General features: G+C 47.0%; 2 protein-coding genes across 2 annotated transcripts in view; both read right to left on the bottom strand.

Moving 5' to 3' along the window:
* The window catches only part of LOC139406163 (immunoglobulin-like domain-containing receptor 2), a 40528-nt gene extending 16199 nt beyond the window's left edge, over positions 1–24329 (bottom strand). Inside the window, exons 1-6 of the mRNA XM_071148648.1 lie at positions 24216–24329; positions 12933–13262; positions 8617–8736; positions 2077–2133; positions 977–1123; positions 715–879 (exon numbers count right to left, since the gene is read on the bottom strand). Coding sequence (XP_071004749.1) covers positions 715–879; positions 977–1123; positions 2077–2133; positions 8617–8736; positions 12933–13262; positions 24216–24258 — 862 coding nt within the window. The 5' untranslated portion in view covers positions 24259–24329. The remainder of the gene's footprint in view (positions 1–714; positions 880–976; positions 1124–2076; positions 2134–8616; positions 8737–12932; positions 13263–24215) is intronic.
* Positions 24330–25759: 1430 nt separating this feature from the next.
* Positions 25760–26368, bottom strand: part of LOC139406162 (cell surface A33 antigen-like) — a 7971-nt gene continuing 7362 nt past the window's right edge. The window contains exons 7-8 of the mRNA XM_071148647.1: positions 25900–26368; positions 25760–25860 (exon numbers count right to left, since the gene is read on the bottom strand). The exon at positions 25900–26368 is cut by the window's right edge and continues 362 nt beyond it. Coding sequence (XP_071004748.1) covers positions 25956–26368 — 413 coding nt within the window. The 3' untranslated portion in view covers positions 25760–25860; positions 25900–25955. The remainder of the gene's footprint in view (positions 25861–25899) is intronic.

Here is a 26368-nt window from a genome sequence, read left to right as displayed (position 1 = left end):
CACATACCAACCCAACCCATCCCCACACACACACACACACACACACACACACACACCACCCATCCCCACACACACGCCAACCCCCCCCCCCCCCCCCCCCCCCCCCCACCCCACACACACATACCAACCCAACCCAACCCATCCCCACACACACACACACCAACCCATCCCCACACACACACACGCCAACCCCCCCCCCCCCCCCCCACCCCCCACCCCACACCAACCCAACCCAACCCATCCCCACACCAACCCAACCCATCCCCACACCAACCCATCCACACACACACACACACACACACACACACACACACACACACACACACACACACACACAATCTTGGTAGAGGGAAACTGTACCAGCTCCTTCTCTATGTAGTACAGAACCCTCATAGAGTCCTGACTGTGATTGGGCTGGAGACGATAGCCACTGCATACTGTGGACATGGACGCACACACTTATATCAAGGATCAAAGCCACTACGGGCACAGTGAAAACACACTTACACAAACAAAACATGTACACACACACACACACACACACGCGCGCACACATGGTCATGTACAACTCTACCCAGGTTTGGGACAGAAGATGAGGACCAACATAAGAAGAGGGTAGGTTAACTCAGAAGACCCTCTACAAACGGTAGTTATTGTTACCATGATATATCATGCAAAACTACATTTCCCACAATGCTGGGGCGGGTCACTCACCCCCAGCCAGGTTGTTCTCCACTGAGGGGAGGGAGACCATCTTAGGTTCCGTGAGGGACGGCGGGGCGAAGGGGACCATGGTGGGGACCCCAGGGATGCAGTAAGGGGGGTACACAACAACCTGGGGAGGCTGGCCCCTCTTCACCATCTTCCCCGCCTCATAGACTAGAAAACAGTACAAATGTAAGACTGTGTAAGACCGCTAGTGAATGTAAGACCGTGCGTGTGTGTGTGTGTGTGTGTGTGTGTGTGTGTTACTCACGGTGGCGTGGGCAGCAGCAGGTGTCGGGGCAGCAGCAGCAGCGGAGGTAGCAGCAGCAAGAGTGAGGGCAGCACTGACACCAGCAGATCCCCATCAACAACAGGAACAGGATACTGCCCAGGACTACAGATCCCACAAACACCCACTCTGGAACACAGACACAGATCAATGAGACTACAGATCCCACAAACACCCACTCTGGAACACAGACACAGATCAATGAGACTACACAGCCCGCAAACACCCACTCTGGAACACAGACACAGATCAATGAGACTACAGATCCCACAAACACCCACTCTGGAACACAGACATAGATCAATGAGACTACAGATCCCACAAACACCCACTCTGGAACACAGACACAGATCAGTGAGACTACAGATCCCACAAACAGTAGAGATACACATCTTGTTACTTGAGTGAGTTACTACTACATGTTACTTACTACAGTTACATCTCCTGCATGTCTGTCCTCTCTCCACATCCGTAAAAACCATTGACATTTATGGTAATAATAACCCTCCAATGTTCAGGGTGTAGAGAGGCAGGGCTTGCTGGCATATCACAGCCTCACATTACTAAAGCATCCCAACACTAATGATGAACTTCCTCTGGCCGTGACCAAAAAAACGACAAACACGCCACTTTAGTCAGCCCCTTGTGAAAACACACATCCCAAGTGGACCTCTTCAGAGAGAGATCTCATCTTCAAAAGAGAGAGGGCGTAGGGCTTCTTGTGAAGAAGTCCTGTTGCAAGAATATGATTGTGACAGTGAGAGTGAGTTAATGCTTGACTGCGCAGAGGCAGAATATAAGACGAGGCAACGAGCTGATTTGTCCTTTACTCTGCAGTTGTTAAATCATTCAATATTCCCAGAAGCTGATTGGACAGTGAGAGAACAGGGTGAGCAGAGCCAGAGCAGGTGATGCCACCGAAGGAAACAGGTAAGGAAGGAACAGGTGGGGTGAAAAGGCCATTTTTGGCATACACACATACACACATACACACATACACACATACACACACAAATTGACACACACACACGCACACGCACACACACACAGTAGCCAGTGGGTGAGGAAGCAGGCAGCCGTACCTGGCATAATCTCCACATCAAACTCAGGCAGGAGATCGTTCAGCATACCTGTCCTACCTGCAGAGAGAAGGAGAGCAAGAGGTGAGGCGCTGCAGACAGGAAGTAGCAGTGGGCAGAGGTCAAAGGTGAGGCAAATCAGCCAAACAGATGGAGTTATTGACTAAGAGTCATGCATAGAGATTACCAGACAGATTAATCGAAAGCGAAGTCGAGGAAAATAACAGTCAAACTATTCTTTAATACCTGATTCTAAAGCCAAAGTGATCATCATTAATAATTTCCCATGATTCAAGTTAATAGGAGTGAAGACAAAGTTCAAGTGTCATGCTAATAGATCTTCACACCCACTTCATACACACTACCCCAGTTTAGGGGGGGGGGATGGGAAAATGGGAACTGAGTGTAACGGGGACAGACACTTCACACACACTACCCCAGACTAGGGGGGGGGGGGGGAATGGGAGCCGAGTGTAACGGGGACAGACACTTCACTGAAGCATTTTGGGACACCAATTAATAATTAGAGCTCATAGGGGAAAGAGGGTCAGATGAACGCTATCGCCATGGTAACAACGGCTGCTTTGTTTCTGCTAAACGGTGAGAGTGAGAGAGGCACACAGAGGAGGAGACAGAATGGTTAAGGGAGATACAGACAGAGAGTGAGAGAGGCCCACAAAGGAGGAGACAGAATGGTTAAGGGAGATAAAGACAGAGAGTGAGAGAGGCCCACAGAGGAGGAGACAGAATGGTTAAGGGAGATAAAGACAGAGAGTGAGAGAGACACACAGAGGAGGAGACAGAATGGTTAAGGGAGATAAAGACAGAGAGTGAGAGACGGATAAAGGGCTTTGGAGAGAGAGATAAATATAGGGATAAATAGAAAGAAAGAATGGTGTTGAAATGGGACCATGCCCTCACCCAAACGCCAAAAAAAGATAACTAATCTCTATGTTTATCTCTTTAGATAGGTTCAATGGGGATGCTAAAATACCTGGTTTACACACATGAAGTGTGTTTGTGTGTTTGTGTTGGCCTATATCTAAATACTAAATTGAGTGTGAATGGCCTCTTTAGTTCAACAGGTCTGCTAGCTGTCGGGGCAGACTAAACTCCCACGGCCAGACAGGCAGAAGTTTCACACTCCTCTCGTCTGATATAACACACACACACACACACACACACACACACACACACACACACACACACACACACACACACACACACACACACACACACACACACACACACACACACACACACACACACACACACACACACACACACAGATCCTACCACCCTGCTCTGGCACTTAGTTATATAAACCCAGCTGAGCTCAGTAACCTGAGAGAGGGGAGAATCTATGTGCCTCTGAGAGGGGAAGAAGGTGAAGGAGGATAGGAGAGAGGGAGAGAAAGAAAGGGGAGAAACTATGTGCCTCTGAGAGGGGAAGGAGGTGAGGGAGGAGGAGGGTTTCCACTAGTTACCACAGCCACAAAGTCAAAATGGGCTATATCGTAAATATGTATGTAAACAAAAATGTGCTTTTGTGGTCTTAAGGTTAGGGTTAGGCATTAGGTTAGCATTGTGGTTAAGGTTAGGGTTAGGCATAAGGTTAGCATTGGGGTTAGGGTTAGGGTTAAGGTTAAATTTAAATCACATTTTAAGAAGATAAATTGTAGAAAAAGGCAAGGTTTATGACTTTGTTGTTGTGGTATCTAGTGACGACCGGAAGGGAGGGAGGGGAGAAACTATGTGCCTCAGAGGGGAAGGTGAGGGATGAGAGGAGGGAGGGAGAGAGAGAAGGAGAGAAGAAACAATGATAAGAAGACAAGGGGAAGAACGGGTAGAAGAAATGAGGTGCTTCAGAGTAAATACCAAAAAATAAAAAGCTGTGAAAAATGTAGTTATGAGAAAGAGAGGAGAGAAGAAGAAGAGAGGGAGGGAAGCTGAGAGAAAGAGAACAGAAGGAGAGAGGGAGGGAAGCTGAGAGAAAGAGAACAGAAGGAGAAAGGGAGGGAAGCTGAGAGAAAGGGAGAACATGAGAAGGAGAAAAGGAGGGAATCTGAGAGAAAGAGAAACTAATGTAGAAGGAGACAGTTTAGCCATGTAGGCACAGTCACACCGTGCGCTATGCACTGAGCTCTCCTAGCCCTCAACAGGCATATAAATACAGCAGACAGTAACCTGAGAGAGAGAAGGGAGACTGGCCCCACTCGGTGAGAGGAGTAGGAGGAGGGTTCTACACATAAACAGACTAACTCTGAAGGAATTAAAATGGGTTCAACAACTCAAACTCTGGTGGTGTGTGTACAAAGCCAAAGTCAGCTTGTCTGCTGTCCCACATCTGCTGACCCTTAACATGCCATACCACTGACCCTTAACATGTGATACCACTGACCCTTAACATGCGACACCACTGACCCTTAACATGTGATACCACTGACCCTTAACATGCGATACCACTGACCCTTAACATGCCATACCACTGACCCTTAACATGCGATACCACTGACCCTTAACATGCGACACCACTGACCCTTAACATGCCATACCACTGACCCGTAACATGCGATACCACTGACCCTTAACATGCGACACCACTGACCCTTAACATGCCATACCACTGACCCTTAACATGCGACACCACTGACCCTTAACATGCCATACCACTGACCCTTAACATGTGACACCACTGACCCTTAACATGCCACTACCACTGACCCTTAACATGCCATACCACTGACCCTTAACATGCCATACCACTGACCCTTACATGTGACACCACTGACCCTTAACATGCCATACCACTGACCCTTAACATGTGACACCACTGACCCTTAACATGCCATGACCCTTAACATGACCCTTAACATGTGACACCACTGACCCTTAACATGTGACACCACCACTGACCCTTAACATGCGATAACCACTGACCCTTAACATGCCATACCACTGACCCTTAACATGTGACACCACTGACCCTTAACATGCGATACCACTGACCCTTAACATGCGATACCACTGACCCTTAACATGCGACACCACTGACCCTTAACATGCCATACCACTGACCCTTAACATGTGACACCACTGACCCTTAACATGTGACACCACTGACCCTTAACATGTGACACCACTGACCCTTAACATGCGACACCACTGACCATCAGGGGTGGCAGGTAGCAGGTGACCTAGTGGTTAGAGAATTGGGCCAGTAACCGAAAGGTTGCTTGATCGAATCCCCGAGCTGGTGAAAATCTGTCGTTCTGCCCCTGACCTTAACTGACTTGTCTAGATAAATAAAGGTTAAATAACATTTACATGCTACACCACTGACCCTTAACATGCGATACCACTGACCCTTAACATGCCATACCACTGACCCTTAACATGCTACACCACTGACCCTTAACATGCTACACCACTGACCCTTAACATGCTACACCACTGACCCTTAACATGCTACACCACTGACCCTTAACATGCTACACCACTGACCCTTAACTGACCCTTAACATGCTACACCACTGACCCTTAACATGCTACACCACTGACCCTTAACATGCGACACCACTGACCCTTAACATGCTACACCACTGACCCTTAACATGCTACACCACTGACCCTTAACATGCTACACCACTGACCCTTAACATGCCATACCACTGACCCTTAACATGTGACACCACTGACCCTTAACATGCGACACCACTGACCCTTAACATGCCATACCACTGACCCTTAACATGTGACACCACTGACCCTTAACATGCGACACCACTGACCCTTAACATGCGACACCACTGACCCTTAACATGCCATACCACTGACCCTTAACATGCTACACCACTGACCCTTAACATGCTACACCACTGAACCTTAACATGCTACACCACTGAACCTTAACATGCTACACCACTGACCCTTAACATGCTACACCACTGACCCTTAACATGCTACACCACTGACCCTTAACATGCTACACCACTGACCCTTAACATGCTACACCACTGACCCTTAACATGCTACACCACTGACCCTTAAAATGTGACACCACTGACCCTTAACATGCGACACCACTGACCCTTAACATGTGACACCACTGACCCTTAACATGCCATACCACTGACCCTTAACATGTGACACCACTGACCCTTAACATGCTACACCACTGACCCTTAACATGCGACACCACTGACCCTTAACATGCTACACCACTGACCCTTAACATGCCATACCACTGACCCTTAACATGCCATACCACTGACCCTTAACATGCTACACCACTGACCCTTAACATGTGACACCACTGACCCTTAACATGTGATACCACTGACCCTTAACATGCGACACCACTGACCCTTAACATGCTACACCACTGACCCTTAACATGTGACACCACTGACCCTTAACATGTGACACCACTGACCCTTAACATGCGACACCACTGACCCTTAACATGCCATACCACTGACCCTTAACATGCCATACCACTGACCCTTAACATGCCATACCACTGACCCTTAACATGCTACACCACTGACCCTTAACATGCTACACCACTGACCCTTAACATGCTACACCACTGACCCTTAACATGCTACACCACTGACCCTTAACATGCTACACCACTGACCCTTAACATGCTACACCACTGACCCTTAACATGCAACACCACTGACCCTTAACATGCTACACCACTGACCCTTAACATGCTACACCACTGACCCTTAACATGCTACACCACTGACCCTTAACATGCTACACCACTGACCCTTAACATGCTACACCACTGACCCTTAACATGCTACACCACTGACCCTTAACATGCTACACCACTGACCCTTAACATGCCATACCACTGACCCTTAACATGTGACACCACTGACCCTTAACATGCTACACCACTGACCCTTAACATGCCATACCACTGACCCTTAACATGTGACACCACTGACCCTTAACATGCGACACCACTGACCCTTAACATGCCATACCACTGACCCTTAACATGTGACACCACTGACCCTTAACATGCTACACCACTGACCCTTAACATGCTACACCACTGACCCTTAACATGCCATACCACTGACCCTTAACATGCTACACCACTGACCCTTAACATGCTACACCACTGACCACTGACCCTTAACATGTGACACCACTGACCCTTAACATGTGACACCACTGACCCTTAACATGCGACACCACTGACCATCAGGGGTGGCAGGTAGCAGGTGACCTAGTGGTTAGAGAATTGGGCCAGTAACCGAAAGGTTGCTTGATCGAATCCCCGAGCTGACAAGGTGAAAATCTGTCGTTCTGCCCCTGAACAAGGCTGACTTGTCTAGATAAATAAAGGTTAAATAACATTTACATGCTACACCACTGACCCTTAACATGCTACACCACTGAACCTTAACATGCTACACCACTGACCCTTAACATGCTACACCACTGACCCTTAACATGCTACACCACTGACCCTTAACATGCTACACCACTGACCCTTAACATGTTTTAGTCTTGCCCCCCCCAACAAAAATGTTGCCATTGAAACACCTTAAGAAGTGGATTACATAACTCACAACAATTAACTAGAACTACTGTCTGTAATGCATATGTACTGTATGTGTAATTACCTTATTCCACATAGGTACTGTATGTTGTGGACTCTCTGTTATGTAGCCTATGTCTAGCTGGCCTATACTGACACTATATTTGAGGTTATAAAGGTTTATACACGGCTATGTCAGGGTTATGTCTGTTGTTCTACAGCGGTAAGCTCAGCCAAACAATAGGTCCTCTCAGAGAGGATCAGAACCGTGCAGAGCAGCAGCGTTGTCATGGCAGCAGTTGTAAGTGCACTTTGGAATGTAGACGCCTTCTAGAGCCGGGACATTTATAACAAAGCACATCACTACGAACCATATCAAACAAACACATACACTTACTTACACTAGGTGCTGTGGTTAGGTTCAGAAAGTGAGAGAAGACAATAAATAAGTGTTTCCTATTCCCACAACTCCCAAATCCTTTCAGACAATCCTTTTTCAAACAGAAATTTGCATCCTGTAGCACAAACTCCCCAAAATGTTAGGACACTGTAAAGTCCATGGAGAATAAGAGCACCTCCTCCCAGCTGCCCACTGCACTGAGGCTAGGAAACACTGTCACCACCGATAAATCCACAATAATAATTGAGAATTTCCATAAGCATTTTTCTACGACTGGCCATGCTTTCCACCTGGCTACCCCTACCCTGGTCAACAGTTATCACCCCCCACAGCAACTGTTCTCAACTGGCCTGACTGGTTAAATAAAGGTGTTCTCAACTGGCCTGACTGGTTAAATAAAGGTGAAATTAAAATAAATAAATAAAAAAGAGAGGACCTCAAAAAAGTAGGACAGAAAGCCTCAACAGAATGTTAATTTCCGTTCTATCCCTTCCTCTTTGATGTTGAGGTGGTTTGACATCCTGTGTTGAATGTTTACTTCCTGTGTGCTGAGGGGTTCATTCCTGTGGTCACTCACCCAGCACCAGTAACTCCACCTGGCCCTCGTTCTTCCCCTCCAGGTCGTCAGCGATGACTATCTTACAGAAGTACACGCCGCTGTCGCCCCACTGCAGGTCCCCGATCCGCAGGTCCGCCTCTGGACAGGGACAGGGTCAGATACACAACGGTATACCGTCATAGGATTATATACCCTTAGTCAAACAATGTACTGAACAATCCTCAAAGATACATTGACATTTGACACATTCATATATCCTACAGATTTCTATTATGAGTTATGAAACAGGAGGGTGTTTAGCTAAAAGGGACACAAAAAGGTTGGTGTTCTCTTTGAAAGGCAGAACAAAGAATGTGTGTGTTTCCTTTTGATAAGGAGCTCAATGGGGTGGTTCAGGATAAGAGAGGGCAGAGACCACTCCATTGTGAACAGGGAGCATTGTCGTTAATGGGATATTTCACCCAAATTACACATTGGTTTCCTTACCTTGTAAGCCGTCTATGGACAAGGTATGACAGCAATCAATGCTTCGGTTTAGTTTCCCTGGCACTGTTTCCAAATGCTAATATTTTAGGATTTGTGGCACAAACCTCATTGGAGTCATGGCACCGATATTAGCATTTGTTTTGCGCATCATGTTCAAATCACCCCCAAAAATCTCAAATGTATTGTGAATCTCAACAAAGTAGCTTATAGATTTGAAAAATGGGTTCCATGACTTGGATGGGATTGGTACCAAAAATGCTAAAATGTTAGCATTTGGAAAGTGCCAGGAAAACTAAACTAAAGCATGGATTGCTGTCATACCTTGCCCATATACTGCTCACAGGGTAAGGAAACCAACGGGTCATTTGGGTGAAATATCCCTTTAATGTGGTATGTGTGTGTGTGTGTGTGTGTGTGTGTGTGTGTGTGTGTGTGTGTGTTGTGGAGCCTGGTGTATTGTGTAGGACAGACAGAGAAATACTATTTGAGGAACAGGAAACGCCAAGCACAAGCGTTCACAATTTATGTTGGGAGACGGATCACACAGTATAGAGACTGCGACAAGTGACACAGGCCATGACGAACCACTGCTTCTAACACTAAAGCACTGACATACTGTAACCTTAAATCTATGCTATCGTGCACAGAAACCTGCTCCTGTTACTCTCTGTTCCGAACGTGCTAGGCGGCCAGTTCGTATAGCATTTAGCCGTACCCTTATCCTACGTATCCTACTTCTCCTCTGTTCTTCTGGTGATGTGGAGGTTAACCAGGTCCTGCAGTGCCTAGCTCCACTCCCACCCCCCAGGTGCTCTCACTTGTTGACTTCTGTAACCGTAAAAGCCTTGGTTTCATGCATGTTAACATACTCCCTAAGTTTGTTTTACTCTCTGCTTTAGCACACTCTGCCAACCCGGATGTCTTAGTCGTGTCTGAATCCTGGCTTAGAAAAACCACCAAAAACCTTGACATCCCCATTGCTAACTATAGAATTTTCCGTCAAGATAGAACTGCCAAAGGGGTCGGTGTTGCAATGTACTGAAAAGATAGCCTGCAGAGTTCTGTCTTACTATCCAGGTCTGTAGCCAAACAATTTGAGCTTCTACTTATAAAAATTCACCTTTCCAGAAACAAGTCTCTCACTGTTGCCGCTTGCTATAGACCTCCCTCTGCCCCCTGCTGTGCCCTCGATACCATATGTGATGTGATTGCCCTCTATCTATCTTCTGAGCTCGTGCTACTAGGTGACCTAAACTGGGACATGCTTAACACCGCGGCCATCCTACAATCCAAGCTTGATGCCCTCAATCTCACACAAATTATCAATGAACCTACCAGGTACAACTCCAAATCCGTACACACGGGCACCCTCATAGATGTCATCCTAACTAACTCACCCTCCAAATACACCTCTGCTGTTTTCAATCAAGATCTCAGCGATCACTGCCTCATTGCCTGCATCCGTAATGGGTCAGCGGTCAAACGGCCTCCACTCATTACTGTCAAATGCTCCTTAAAACACTTCTGCGAGCAGGCCTTTCTAATTGACCTGGCCGGGGTATCCTGGAATGACATTGACCTCATCCCGTCAGTAATGATGCCTGGCTAATCTTTAAAAGTGCCTTCCTCACCATCTTAAATAAGCATGCCCCATTCAAAAAATGTAGAACTCGGAATAGATATAGTCCTTGATTCACTCCAGACCTGTCTGCCTTGACCAGCACAAAAACATCCTGTGACATTCTGCATTAGCATCGAATAGCCCCCGTGATATGCAACTTTTCAGGGAAGTTAGGAACAAATATACACAGGCAGTTAGGAAAGCTAAGGCTAGCTTTTTCAAACAGAAATTTGCATCCTGTAGTACTAACTCAAAAAAGTTCTGGGACACTGTAAAGTCCATGGAGAATAAGAGCACCTCCTCCCAGCTGCCCACTGCTCTGAGGCTAGGAAACACTGTCACCACCGATAAATCCACTGTAATTGAGAATTTCAACAAGCATTTTTCTACGGCTGGCCATACTTTCCACCTGGCTACCCCTACCCCGGTCAACTGCCCGGCACCCTCCACAGCAACCCGCCAAAGCCCCCACCATTTCTCCTTTACCCAAATCCAGATAGCTGATGTTCTGAAAGAGCTGCAGAATCTGGACCCCTACAAATCAGCCGGGCTAGACAATCTGGACCCTCTCTTTCTAAAATTATCTGCCGAAATTGTTGCAACTCCTATTACTAGCCTGTTCAACCTCTCTTTCGTATTGTCTGAGATTCACAAAGATTGGAAGGCTGCCGTGGTCATCCCCCTCTTCAAAGGGGGTGACACTCAAGACCCAAACTGCTACAGACCTATATCTATCCTACCCTGTCTTTCTAAGGTCTTCGAAAACCAAGTTAACAAACAGATTACCGACCATTTCGAATCCCACCGTACCTTCTCCGCTATGCAATCTGATTTCAGAGCTGGTCATGGGTGCACCTCAGCCACGCTCAAGGTCCTAAACGACATCATAACCGCCATCGATAAGAGACATTACTGTGCAGCCGTATTCATCGACCTGGCCAAGGCTTTCGACTCTGTCAATCACTGCATTCTTATTGGCAGACTCGACAGGCTTGGTTTCTCAAATGATTGCCTCGCCTGGTCTACCAACTACTTCTCTGATAGAGTTCAGTGTGTCAAATCGGAGGGCCTGTTGTCTGGACCTCTGGCTGTCTCTATGGGGGTGCCACAGGGTTCAATCCTCGGACCGACTCTCTTCTCTGTATACATCAATGATGTTGCTCTTGCTGCTGGTGATTCTCTGGTACACCTCTACGCAGACGACACCATTCTTTATACTTCTGGCCCCTCTATGGACACTGTGTTAACTAACCTCCAGACGAGCTTCAATGCCATACAACTCTCCTTCCGTGGCCTCCAACTGCTCTTAAACGCAGGGGAAACTAAATGCATGCTATTCAACCAATCACTGCCTGCACCTGCTCGCCTGTCCAGCATCACTACTCTGGACGGCTCTGACTTAGAATACATGGACAACTACAAATACCTAGGTGTCTGGTTAGACTGTGAACTCTCCTTCCAGACTCACATTAAGCATCTCCAATCCAAAATTAAATCTAGAATTGGCTTGCTATACAAAGCATCCTTCACTCATGCTGCCAAACATACCCTTGTAAAACTGACCATCCTACCGATCCTCAACTTCGGTGATGTCATCTATAAAATAGCCTCCAACACTCTACTCAACAAACTGACTGGAACAAACTGCATAAATCTCTGAACCTGGAGACTCATATCTCCCTCACTAGCTTTAAGCACCAGCTGTCAGAGCAGCTCACAGATCACTGCACCTGTACATAGCCCATCTATCTACCTACCTTTGCACCCCAGTATCTCAACTTGCACATTCATCTTCTACACATCTACCATTCCAGTGTTTAATTGCTATATTGTAATTACTTCACCACCATGGCCTATTTATTGCCTTACCTCCCTTATCTTACCTCATTTGCACTTTTTGTTTTCTTTTGTTCTACTGTATTATTGACTATGTTTTGTTTATTCCATGTGTAACTCTGTGTTGTTGTATGTGTCGAATTGCTATGCTTTATCTTGGCCAGGTCGCAGTTGCAGTTGGTTAAATAAAGGTGAAATAAAAAATACATTTAAAAAACAGCATTTAAGCATGTGTGTGTCATGTGCGAGTGTGCGCACATCTTCCCTCACAACATATTCTCAAGCACCGCCTTCTAGTCATACACACAACAGCTCATTAAACTATAAACGCCTCCACACACAATTTAAATGAACACAATACAAATCAACCCATTAGAAATATTCACAGTACTGTTGACGATGGCGATGTCTCGGCCCTTGTAGTGCTCAGCCAGCGTCATGGAGGCACCCTGGCCGGAGGCTACGATGCGGACGGTGCGGCTGCTGTCCGAGCACTCCAGTTGGGCCGCGGCGCCCAGCTCGGACCCCTGGACCCCCAGGCTCTCGGGGAAGGTGAAGGAGTCTTGTGTGCGGTCACGGCAGTAGGACTTGTACCACCACTGCACCACAGGGGTCTGTGTGGAGGGTGTGTGGTATTGGCACTGGAGTACCACGGACTGGAAGAGCATGGCGAAACGCCTCTCCTCCCGAACGGTCACCTGCACTCCAGCACACACACAGACTAACACACACAACGAACACGGACACACACACAACGAACACGAACACGGACACACACACAACGAACACGGACACACACACACACACACAACGAAAACGGACAGGGACACACACACACACAACGAAAACGGACAGGGACACACACACACACAACGAACACAGACACACACACACACCATGAACACGGACACACACAATGGAAGAAAATGAGAGAAAAGAGAGGGGGAGAAGTTATTAATTCCAATAATCAAAACAATTCCATATTGTATTTTCACGGGAAGGTTAAAAACACATGGGGTAGTTCAGGATAAGAGGGCAGAGACCACTCCACATACCCATGGATGGAGGAGTCAGAAGTCACAGTGATATGTCCCATTCTACATACCAAATCAAAATCTAATTCTATTCGTCAGATGCTTCGTAAACAACAGGTGTGGACTGACAGTGAAATGCTTACTAACAGCAGTCTGCATACAAGGCCTTTTAACATACAATATATTTTGAATAGCCAGTGAAACATGCAAATGGCAAGGAGAGATTAGACTTCACAGTTGAATGCTCTCCAACACCAGCTTTGAAATGCCCCCGTCCATCATCACTTTAACCAAGCATCTTTGGCTCTTTAAAAAGTACCATATACAGTGCCTTGCGAAAGTATTCGGCCCCCTTGAACTTTGAGACCTTTTGCCACATTTCAGGCTTCAAACATAAAGATATAAAACTGTATTTTTTTGTGAAGAATCAACAACAAGTGGGACACAATCATGAAGTGGAACGACATTTATTGGATATTTCAAACTTTTTTAACAAATCAAAAACTGAAAAATTGGGCGTGCAAAATTATTCAGCCCCCTTAAGTTAATACTTTGTAGCGCCACCTTTTGCTGCGATTACAGCTGTAAGTCGCTTGGGGTATGTCTCTATCAGTTTTGCACATTGAGAGACTGACATTTTTTCCCATTCCTCCTTGCAAAACAGCTCGAGCTCAGTGAGGTTGGATGGAGAGCATTTGTGAACAGCAGTTTTCAGTTCTTTCCACAGATTCTCGATTGGATTCAGGTCTGGACTTTGACTTGGCCATTCTAACACCTGGATATGTTTATTTTTGAACCATTCCATTGTAGATTTTGCTTTATGTTTTGGATCATTGTCTTGTTGGAAGACAAATCTCCGTCCCAGTCTCAGGTCTTTTGCAGACTCCATCAGGTTTTCTTCCAGAATGGTCCTGTATTTGGCTCCATCCATCTTCCCATCAATTTTAACCATCTCCCCTGTCCCTGCTGAAGAAAAGCAGGCCCAAACCATGATGCTGCCACCACCATGTTTGACAGTGGGGATGGTGTGTTCAGTTGTGTTGCTTTTACGCCAAACATAACGTTTTGCATTGTTGCCAAAAAGTTCAATTTTGGTTTCATCTGACCAGAGCACCTTCTTCCACATGTTTGGTGTGTCTCCCAGGGGGCTTGTGGCAAACTTTAAACAACACTTTTTATGGATATCTTTAAGAAATGGCTTTCTTCTTGCCACTCTTCCATAAAGGCCAGATTTGTGCAATATACGACTGATTGTTGTCCTATGGACAGAGTCTCCCACCTCAGCTGTAGATCTCTGCAGTTCATCCAGAGTGATCATGGGCCTCTTGGCTGCATCTCTGATCAGTCTTCTCCTTGTATGAGCTGAAAGTTTAGAGGGACGGCCAGGTCTTGGTAGATTTGCAGTGGTCTGATACTCCTTCCATTTCAATATTATCGCTTGCACAGTGCTCCTTGGGATGTCTAAAGCTTGGGAAATCTTTTTCTATCCAAATCCGGCTTTAAACTTCTTCACAACAGTATCTCGGACCTGCCTGGTGTGTTCCTTGTTCTTCATGATGCTCTCTGCGCTTTTAACGGACCTCTGAGACTATCACAGTGCAGGTGCATTTATACGGAGACTTGATTACACACAGGTGGATTGTATTTATCATCATTAGTCATTTAGGTCAACATTGGATCATTCAGAGATCCTCACTGAACTTCTGGAGAGAGTTTGCTGCACTGAAAGTAAAGGGGCTGAATAATTTTGCACGCCCAATTTTTCAGTTTTTGATTTGTTAAAAAAGTTTGAAATATCCAATAAATGTTGTTCCACTTCATGATTGTGTCCCACTTGTTGTTGATTCTTCACAAAAAAATACAGTTTTATATCTTTATGTTTGAAGCCTGAAATGTGGCAAAAGGTCGCAAAGTTCAAGGGGGCCGAATACTTTCGCAAGGCACTGTAAGTCCCATGTATAATTATTATTATCATTATTATTGTTATTATTATTGTTGGTCTTATTATTATATAACCTCTACCCATACGTATTCAGTCCAACTCTCCCTTACATACCCCTTGCACATCCAAAAGTTTAAGGGGGATTCCAGACCACTAAACTCACGAGGGGGTTTGTTTGTTTTCTACCCCACAGAGAGCACAGGGCCCATCAGAGACAGACTGCAGAGGTGGAATGCTCCTGATGTTCAGTGGGTCAGATAAAAGGCTGAGAACAGAGAGAATATAAGATAGTGAGATGGGGTGGTGGAAGTGGTGTGTGTGTGTGTGTGTGTGTGTGTGTGTGTGTGTGTGTGTGTGTGTGTGTGTGTGTGTGTGTGTGTGTGTGTGCGTGCGTGCGTGCGTGCGTATGTGTAATGATGACTGCAACTCAGTCTCCAACTGGGGTGAGAGAGAGATGGTATGGGGGCTCCTCTCTCCTGTACGCAGGCGGTCACAGAGACTACATTCCGCCGTTCGTGGGGGGCAGGATTGCAGTAGGGAGGTAGGGGGTTATCGTAATAAAGAAGAACAGTGAGGGGGCCAGAGACAGATCAGTCAACAACTCCAGACTGTCCCATTAGGTCTGGGTGGGGTAGGCAGCAGGAACTGATTCCAAACATTTCCTAGTCCCGTTAGGTCTGGGTGGGGTAGGCAGCAGGAGCTGATTCCAAACATTTCCCAGTTCCGTTAGTTCAGTGTGGGGTAGGCAGCAGGAACTGATTCCAAATATTTCCCAGTCCCGTTAGTTCTGGGTGGGGTAGGCAGCAGGAACTGATTCCAAACATGTCCCAGTCCCGTTGGTTCTGGGTGGGGTAGGCAGCAGGAACTGATTCCAAACATGTCCCAGTCCCGTTAGTTCTGGGTGGGGTAGGCAGCAGGAACTGATTCCAAACATTTCCCAGTCCCGTTAGTTCTGGGTGGGGTAGGCAGCAGGAACTGATTCCAAACATTTCCCAGTTCCGTTAGTTCTGGGTGGGGTAGGCAGCAGGAACTGATTCCAAACATTTCCCAGTCCCGTTAGTTCTGGGTGGGGTAGGCAGCAGGAACTGATTCCAAACGTTTCCCAGTTCCGTTAGTTCAGGGTGGGGCATGCAGCAGGAACAGACTCCAAACGTTTCCCAGTTCCGTTAGTTCAGGGTGGGGTAGGCAGCAGGAACAGACTCCAAACATTTCCCAGTTCCGTTAGTTCAGGGTGGGGCATGCAGCAGGAACAGACTCCAAACGTTTCCCAGTTCCGTTAGTTCAGGGTGGGGCATGCAGCAGGAACAGACTCCAAACATTTCCCAGTTCCGTTAGTTCAGGGTGGGGCATGCAGCAGGAACAGACTCCAAACGTTTCCCAGTTCCGTTAGTTCAGGGTGGGGTAGGCAGCAGGAACAGACTCCAAACATTTCCCAGTTCCGTTAGTTCAGGGTGGGGCATGCAGCAGGAACAGACTCCAAACGTTTCCCAGTTCCGTTAGTTCAGGGTGGGGTAGGCAGCAGGAACAGACTCCAAACATTTCCCAGTTCCGTTAGTTCAGGGTGGGGCATGCAGCAGGAACTGATTCCAAACATTTCCCAGTTCCGTTAGTTCAGGGTGGGGTAGGCAGCAGGAACAGACTCCAAACATTTCCCAGTTCCGTTAGTTCAGGGTGGGGTAGGCAGCAGGAACAGACTCCAAACATTTCCCAGTTCCGTTAGTTCAGGGTGGGGTAGGCAGCAGGAACAGACTCCAAACGTCTCCCAGTTCCGTTAGTTCAGGGTGGGGCATGCAGCAGGAACTGATTCCAAACATTTCCCAGTTCCGTTAGTTCAGGGTGGGGCATGCAGCAGGAACAGACTCCAAACGTCTCCCAGTTCCGTTAGTTCAGGGTGGGGCATGCAGCAGGAACAGACTCCAAACATTTCCCAGTTCCGTTAGTTCAGGGTGGGGCATGCAGCAGGAACTGATTCCAAACATTTCCCAGTTCCGTTAGTTCAGGGTGGGGCATGCAGCAGGAACAGACTCCAAACATTTCCCAGTTCCGTTAGTTCAGGGTGGGGCATGCAGCAGGAACTGATTCCAAACATTTCCCAGTTCCGTTAGTTCAGGGTGGGGTAGGCAGCAGGAACAGACTCCAAACATTTCCCAGTTCCGTTAGTTCAGGGTGGGGTAGGCAGCAGGAACAGACTCCAAACATTTCCCAGTTCCGTTAGTTCAGGGTGGGGTAGGCAGCAGGAACAGACTCCAAACGTCTCCCAGTTCCGTTAGTTCAGGGTGGGGCATGCAGCAGGAACTGACTCCAAACATTTCCCAGTTCCGTTAGTTCAGGGTGGGGCATGCAGCAGGAACAGACTCCAAACGTCTCCCAGTTCCGTTAGTTCAGGGTGGGGCATGCAGCAGGAACAGACTCCAAACATTTCCCAGTTCCGTTAGTTCAGGGTGGGGCATGCAGCAGGAACAGACTCCAAACATTTCCCAGTTCCGTTAGTTCAGGGTGGGGCATGCAGCAGGAACAGACTCCAAACATTTCCCAGTTCCGTTAGTTCAGGGTGGGGCATGCAGCAGGAACAGACTCCAAACGTCTCCCAGTTCCGTTAGTTCAGGGTGGGGCATGCAGCAGGAACAGACTCCAAACATTTCCCAGTTCCGTTAGTTCAGGGTGGGGCATGCAGCAGGAACTGATTCCAAACATTTCCCAGTTCCGTTAGTTCAGGGTGGGGCATGCAGCAGGAACAGACTCCAAACATCTCCCAGTTCCGTTAGTTCAGGGTGGGGCATGCAGCAGGAACAGACTCCAAACATCTCCCAGTTCCGTTAGTTCAGGGTGGGGCATGCAGCAGGAACAGACTCCAAACATTTCCCAGTTCCGTTAGTTCAGGGTGGGGTAGGCAGCAGGAACAGACTCCAAACATCTCCCAGTCCTGTTAGTTCAGGGTGGGGCATGCAGCAGGAACAGACTCCAAACGTTTCCCAGTCCCGTTAGTTCAGGGTGGGGCATGCAGCAGGAACAGACTCCAAACGTTTCCCAGTCCCGTTAGTTCAGGGTGGGGCATGCAGCAGGAACTGATTCCAAACATTTCCCAGTCCCGTTAGTTCAGGGTGGGGTAGGCAGCAGGAACAGACTCCAAACGTCTCCCAGTTCCGTTAGTTCAGGGTGGGGTAGGCAGCAGGAACAGACTCCAAACATTTCCCAGTTCCGTTAGTTCAGGGTGGGGCATGCAGCAGGAACAGACTCCAAACGTTTCCCAGTCCCGTTAGTTCAGGGTGGGGTAGGCAGCAGGAACAGACTCCAAACATCTCCCAGTCCCGTTAGTTCAGGGTGGGGTAGGCAGCAGGAACTGATTCCAAACATTTCCCAGTTCCGTTAGTTCAGGGTGGGGCATGCAGCAGGAACAGACTCCAAACGTTTCCCAGTTCCGTTAGTTCAGGGTGGGGCATGCAGCAGGAACAGACTCCAAACATCTCCCAGTTCCGTTAGTTCAGGGTGGGGCATGCAGCAGGAACAGACTCCAAACATTTCCCAGTTCCGTTAGTTCAGGGTGGGGTAGGCAGCAGGAACAGACTCCAAACATCTCCCAGTTCTGTTAGTTCAGGGTGGGGCATGCAGCAGGAACAGACTCCAAACGTTTCCCAGTCCCGTTAGTTCAGGGTGGGGCATGCAGCAGGAACAGACTCCAAACGTTTCCCAGTCCCGTTAGTTCAGGGTGGGGCATGCAGCAGGAACTGATTCCAAACATTTCCCAGTCCCGTTAGTTCAGGGTGGGGTAGGCAGCAGGAACAGACTCCAAACGTCTCCCAGTTCCGTTAGTTCAGGGTGGGGTAGGCAGCAGGAACAGACTCCAAACATTTCCCAGTTCCGTTAGTTCAGGGTGGGGCATGCAGCAGGAACAGACTCCAAACGTTTCCCAGTCCCGTTAGTTCAGGGTGGGGTAGGCAGCAGGAACAGACTCCAAACATCTCCCAGTCCCGTTAGTTCAGGGTGGGGTAGGCAGCAGGAACAGACTCCAAACATCTCCCAGTCCCGTTAGTTCAGGGTGGGGCATGCAGCAGGAACAGACTCCAAACATCTCCCAGTCCCGTTAGTTCAGGGTGGGGTAGGCAGCAGGAACAGACTCCAAACATCTCCCAGTCCCGTTAGTTCAGGGTGGGGTAGGCAGCAGGAACAGACTCCAAACATCTCCCAGTCCCGTTAGTTCAGGGTGGGGCATGCAGCAGGAACTGATTCCAAACATTTCCCAGTTCCGTTAGTTCAGGGTGGGGCATGCAGCAGGAACTGATTCCAAACATTTCCCAGTTCCGTTAGTTCAGGGTGGGGCATGCAGCAGGAACTGATTCCAAACATTTCCCAGTTCCGTTAGTTCAGGGTGGGGCATGCAGCAGGAACTGATTCCAAACATTTCCCAGTTCCGTTAGTTCAGGGTGGGGCATGCAGCAGGAACAGACTCCAAACATCTCCCAGTTCCGTTAGTTCGGGGTGGGGCATGCAGCAGGAACTGATTCCAAACATCTCCCAGTCCCGTTAGTTCAGGGTGGGGCATGCAGCAGGAACTGATTCCAAACATCTCCCAGTCCCGTTAGTTCAGGGTGGGGTAGGCAGCAGGAACAGACTCCAAACATTTCCCAGTTCCGTTAGTTCAGGGTGGGGCATGCAGCAGGAACTGATTCCAAACATCTCCCAGTCCCGTTAGTTCAGGGTGGGGTAGGCAGCAGGAACTGATTCCAAACATCTCCCAGTCCCGTTAGTTCAGGGTGGGGTAGGCAGCAGGAACTGATTCCAAACATTTCCCAGTCCCGTTAGTTCAGGGTGGGGTAGGCAGCAGGAACTGATTCCAAACATCTCCCAGTCCCGTTAGTTCTGGGTGGGGTAGGCAGCAGGAACTGATTCCAAACATCTCCCAGTCCCGTTAGTTCTGGGTGGGGTAGGCAGCAGGAACAGACTCCAAACATCTCCCAGTCCCGTTAGTTCTGGGTGGGGTAGGCAGCAGGAACAGACTCCAAACATCTCCCAGTCCCGTTAGTTCAGGGTGGGGCATGCAGCAGGAACAGATTCCAAACATCTCCCAGTCCCGTTAGTTCAGGGTGGGGCATGCAGCAGGAACAGACTCCAAACATCTCCCAGTCCTGTTAGTTCAGGGTGGGGCATGCAGCAGGAACTGATTCCAAACATCTCCCAGTCCTGTTAGTTCAGGGTGGGGCATGCAGCAGGAACTGATTCCAAACATCTCCCAGTCCTGTTAGTTCTGGGTGGGGCATGCAGCAGGAACAGACTCCAAACATCTCCCAGTCCCGTTAGTTCAGGGTGGGGCATGCAGCAGGAACAGACTCCAAACATCTCCCAGTCCTGTTAGTTCAGGGTGGGGCATGCAGCAGGAACAGACTCCAAACATCTCCCAGTCCTGTTAGTTCTGGGTGGGGCATGCAGCAGGAACAGACTCCAAACATCTCCCAGTCCCGTTAGTTCAGGGTGGGGCATGCAGCAGGAACAGACTCCAAACGTCTCCCAGTCCCGTTAGTTCAGGGTGGGGCATGCAGCAGGAACAGACTCCAAACATCTCCCAGTCCTGTTAGTTCTGGGTGGGGCATGCAGCAGGAACAGACTCCAAACATCTCCCAGTCCTGTTAGTTCAGGGTGGGGCATGCAGCAGGAACAGACTCCAAACGTTTCCTTGAAAAGAGGAAATCACAACAAAGGGTTCTACACAGTGGCTCTCTCCTTAGGAGCAGTTTAGTTCATATGAAGGGAATGAGACAAGGAGGGAAGCTGTTTTACACTATGTACTAAAGAGGAGCCAGGGTGACTCACGGTGATGGCCTTCAAATGTTCGAGAGCTCCATTTAGAAGTTGTGACTAATGGCAGATAAATATCTGACCCTGCACCAACGGTTCATCCACTCCTCCTACAGAGTCTGAAGAAGATGTGTTACCTCTGGAGAGCACAAAACAAATGAGACAGAGAAAGAGAGACGGAGACAGAGGACAGAGACAGAGAGAGAGAGAAAGAGGACAGAGACAGAGAGAAAGAGAAAGAGGACAGAGACAGAGAGAAAGAGGACAGAGACAGAGACAGAGAGAAAGAGGACAGAGACAGAGAGAAAGAGGACAGAGACAGAGAGAGAGAGAAAGAGGACAGAGACAGAGAGAAAGAGAAAGAGGACAGAGACAGAGAGAGAGAAAGAGGACAGAGACAGAGAGAGAAAGAGAAAGAGGACAGAGACAGAGAGAAAGAGGACAGAGACAGAGAGAGAGAGAAAGAGGACAGAGACAGAGAGAAAGATAAAGAGAGACAGGGGAAATACAGTGACCCCCTCTCATATCATTACCAAGCCCTGCAATGCAAAGCGCTGAGCAAAGAAAAAAGTCCTCTCATCCAGCTGTTCACAAACCTGTTCTACTAACACACTGAAGCCTCAGGACCAGAACATCCAATCAATCAGAATAAACCAAATTACAACACAGTCAAAACAAAACTACATTACTTATTGGGAAACAAGCACAAACACAAAGCAAAATGCAGTGCTATCTGGCCCTAAATCGATGGTACATGGTGGCAAACTATTTGACCATGGTTACTGATCAAAACTTTCGAAAAACCTTGACAAAGTACAGGCTCAGTGAACACAGCCTTGCCATGGAGAAGGGTAGACACAGGAAACCCTGGCTCCCTGTAGAGGAATGGCTGTGCAACCACTGCACAACAGCAGAACCCGAGACAGAGTTGCATTTCCTGACAAAACAAGTGTTATTTTCCTCAAATTTGAAATCCTTATTCAAGGTTTCAAAGGCCTCTCTGATGAGGATAGGCTACCTGTCTTGTTGGGAGAGGACGCAAAGAGCTGTGGGTTGGCAGTGCTCTACATTGCTGCCTGCCATAAGATGAGGGACAGTGTCTGACCGACCAATCAACCTGCACATGTCCTCTATGCTTATTGTCATTGCTCAATGTATGGTTATTTTGACCCTTGATTATTCTTGTTACTGTTGTCCCATTGACAATACTGATTATTATTATTTTAATATTGTACATTTCCAAAATAAGCTTTGGCAATAACTGCATTGTAACGTCATGCCAAAAAAACAAATTGAATTGAAATTGTGAGAAAAAAGTGACAGTTCTGTTTGTGTTTGTTTTCATTTTGAATGTGAGAGGGATGGAGAATAAGAACGTGTGAGGAGAAAGAGACAGCAGGGAGAAGAACCGTGCTCCTAAATCCCGTCCACGGGGTAGCTGTGGCCCTCCCTTTGTCCTTTTTGTTCATGGCCCATTGGCCCATTGTTTGGCATTAGTAACCCCCCCCCCCTCCCATCCTGGAGAATCCTGTGTGGACAGTAGAATGGAGGAGGGGGATGGGAGGACTCCAACCAATGAAATAATCATGTCTGGTCCAGTCGGGTGTGAACAGCCAATTAGCTGTTAGAGATTTGAACCAAACCGTTAGACGAGGTCCTTACAGTGTAGTGGGGGGAGATCGGGACAGAGAGAATGGACAGGGTGAGACACCTTGGTAACCACAGGATTCACGTACAACCAAGAAAAACATTGTCACTGTTTTGTGGAACCTTTGCTAAAACGGTGTACGTCTGTCTCAGCATCTCTCTGTTGGAGAAGACAAAAAGTGTTCATGCGTGAAACCAGGCACTCCAAAACACATTTGTAGACTTCTAAAAACACCCACAAGTGTGACAACAAATTATGACATAGGCCTACATTTGTACCTATGGTCCTGATTAATCTCACAGCAACATAACACTCTTCTCTAATTCATATTCACAACAACAAAATACCAAAAAGGCATGCAACTACCTAACATACACCATTAAAAAGGGGTTTCTTGATGAGTGGGCTACTACACAAAACTCAGGTTTATCATTCAAGTCTACTGGGCTCTTCCTGATTAAATCTCTGAGTCTCTCCGTACTTCCTGACCACATCAGACCCTTTCCTCCTTCAACAACTGACACCATTTTCCTGCCAGGCATTCCACCACTGACTTGACTTCCTGTTGGGTTTATACACTAGACACAGATTCGTTTTGTATAATTCTACTGAAAAAAAACTATTCAAAATACTAGATTAAATCATGGTTGCATTTTCTATTAATTTACCCCCCCCCCAAAAAAAAAATTGGTTAACACAACATAGACCACTCCACAAATATTCTCTGTATCAGACTGATCTCCCAAATTATTTTTCCTAGTAGACCCTCAGAGTAAGTTATTCAGGTATTATTCTCTGCCTAGTAGATATCTATGTGACCCATTGGAGTGCATGCATACCATGGATATTGTCTGAATAACAGCACCTATTTAAATGATAAATGATGATTTTACTATAGTATATTTCTTATTCCACACATTCCTCCTGTAATTTATGACAAAACATAAAAGCGAAAAACAAGAGTAGCTAAAGCCTATCATTATCGCAAATCTTCCATCTAATAAATTAAAGCAATTCAGACGAACCCCCCAAAACAAGTGACCAGGCAAAGGTCTGCTTATATAAATCTAAATAAAGAGAGTCCAATAGTCATATTGCAGTTTTAGGTAAGGCAGAGAGGTAGAGAGGGAGAGAGACCCGTTAGACGCTGGAATAAACCCCGAGCTAGAGATCAACCTGTTGCGTCCACGGCTTTCTCAGACAGATGACAAAACAACATGTTGAGTGAGGAAACAAACACACACAAAAACGAACACATACCTGTTAAGCACAAAACAATCCATCGATCTAGCAGCCAGTTCATTTTTTGAATAAAAAGTTTCGCAATCAGAGAGAACGAATCGTCATTTTCCTCCTGCCTGTTGTTTGACTCATTCTTTGTCCGCTGAGTGTTGAGAAGAACACCGGGAGAGGCGAAGCGTCAATCCGACACTAGGAGGAGTGTACCACTTTAACAGAGGGTGAACCCCAACTCCAGACCAAAAACTACATTCAAACAAATATGGTTTACCACCATTTTACCTATAATACTATTACAAGCACATATTTAAATAGATTTGGGATTCAAAACAATACATCTAAACTAATCTCCCCCCCAAAAAATTTTAAACCTGCTCCAACTGGTGATTTTACCCATGGAATGAGGTAGAAGAGTCTGGTTTTAAAAGGGGGGGAAATATATTTTATTAATAAAACGGGTGTGATCCTGTGGAATAAAGAAATGAAACAAAAAATAATCCTGAGATTTTAGTTCAGTTTTTCCTCCACTTCTTCCCTTTATTATCTTGTTTTTTAAATAAATATATATATATATATATATATATATATGATTCATTTAAATTAATACAAATGTCGTAATTACATAAGGTTCTTCCTTGCCATACACCTTACAGTTCATTTATTGATTGGAGTAATTACTAGCAAATAAAACAGGAAATCAGTGCGTTATAAAAAAAAATGATTTGATGTAACCTACTTTCACCACAAAGTAATAATTAAAATATGTAACACAGGGTCAAAACAATTCCATAATTACACACATACTCAACTCAACATGGGGTCATACAACCCAAGGGCACTTGTTTTCATGGTAAAACTTAGGTCCAGTTGATTCACACCAACCACAAGGTAATTCATCAACCTCCTTGAAAGGAGTTCTTCTGAGTAGCATGGTAATAGCTTTCTGTTAGCCTCATGTAGGAGACTAAGACACAGTAGCTGTTGAAGAGAGGCCTTCACCACCTAGACACAGATCTTGATCCAGTCCTTTCAGGTCTTTACAGGGCCGTGGAGAAGTGACCCATGGGCCATGTTTCAGTTAGAAATTTGGTCTCATCATATTATCTTCTGTCCTTGAGCTGTTCTTGTCAAATTAACTTATGTCCTTGAGCTGTTCTTGTCTATTGAGCTGTTCTTGTCTATTGAGCTGTTCTTGTCTATTGAGCTGTTCTTGTCTATTGAGCTGTTCTTGTCTATTGAGCTGTTCTTGTCTATTGAGCTGTTCTTGTCTATTGAGCTGTTCTTGTCTATTGAGCTGTTCTTGTCTATTGAGCTGTTCTTGTCTATTGAGCTGTTCTTGTCTATTGAGCTGTTCTTGTCTATTGAGCTGTTCTTGTGGACTCCAGAAAGAGTAGCTGCTGCTTTTGCAACAGTTAATGGGGATGCTCATCAAATACCAAGACCAAGTCTAGGCCTAGTTTGTCTATCAAATAAAATCATTTTTGTATTTTCCAAATTCCGGTTATCAAGTGCACCAAGATCTGGTATAATATTGGTTGAGTAAATGTCCAAATCACTGAGTACCTTGGGCAGTTAACAACAGCCTGGAAATCGAGTAACATCAATGATTGTTTGTGAGGCATTAGAATCAAAGGGGAAATTATAGGGTAGTGCACCAGCATGGGATACTACTGAAGTAGGCTCCCTGTACCAGCAGATTAGCATTGAGGAGGATGGCTGTAATTCCCTTGGACAACCTGGAAATAGGACATGTTGGTCATCTTATGATTCGTCGTACTGGTCATTGTACCGATCATGCTGGTCATTAAGGCGGTCACGGCTGCCACCATGGCGAACAGGCGGGTCATCGAGGCGATCACGGCTGCCACCATGGCGAACAACAGGCGGGTCGTCAAGACGATCACGGCTGCCACCATGGCGAACAGGCGGGTCGTCGAGGCGATCACGGCTGCCACCATGGCGAACAACAGGTGGGTCGTCAAGGCGGTCACGGCTGCCACCATGGCGAACAACAGGCGGGTCGTCAAGGCGGTCACGGCTGCCACCATGGCGAACAACAGGCGGGTCGTCAAGACGATCACGGCTGCCACCATAGCGAACAACAGGCGGGTCGTCAAGACGATCACGGCTGCCACCATAGCGAACAGGTGGGTCGTCAAGGCGATCGCGGCTGC

The sequence above is a fragment of the Oncorhynchus clarkii genome, chromosome 3 (assembly GCF_045791955.1).
Source record: "Oncorhynchus clarkii lewisi isolate Uvic-CL-2024 chromosome 3, UVic_Ocla_1.0, whole genome shotgun sequence".
In the NCBI taxonomy this organism is placed as follows: Eukaryota; Metazoa; Chordata; class Actinopteri; order Salmoniformes; family Salmonidae; genus Oncorhynchus; species Oncorhynchus clarkii.
This window is presented reverse-complemented; position numbering and strand designations above follow the sequence as displayed.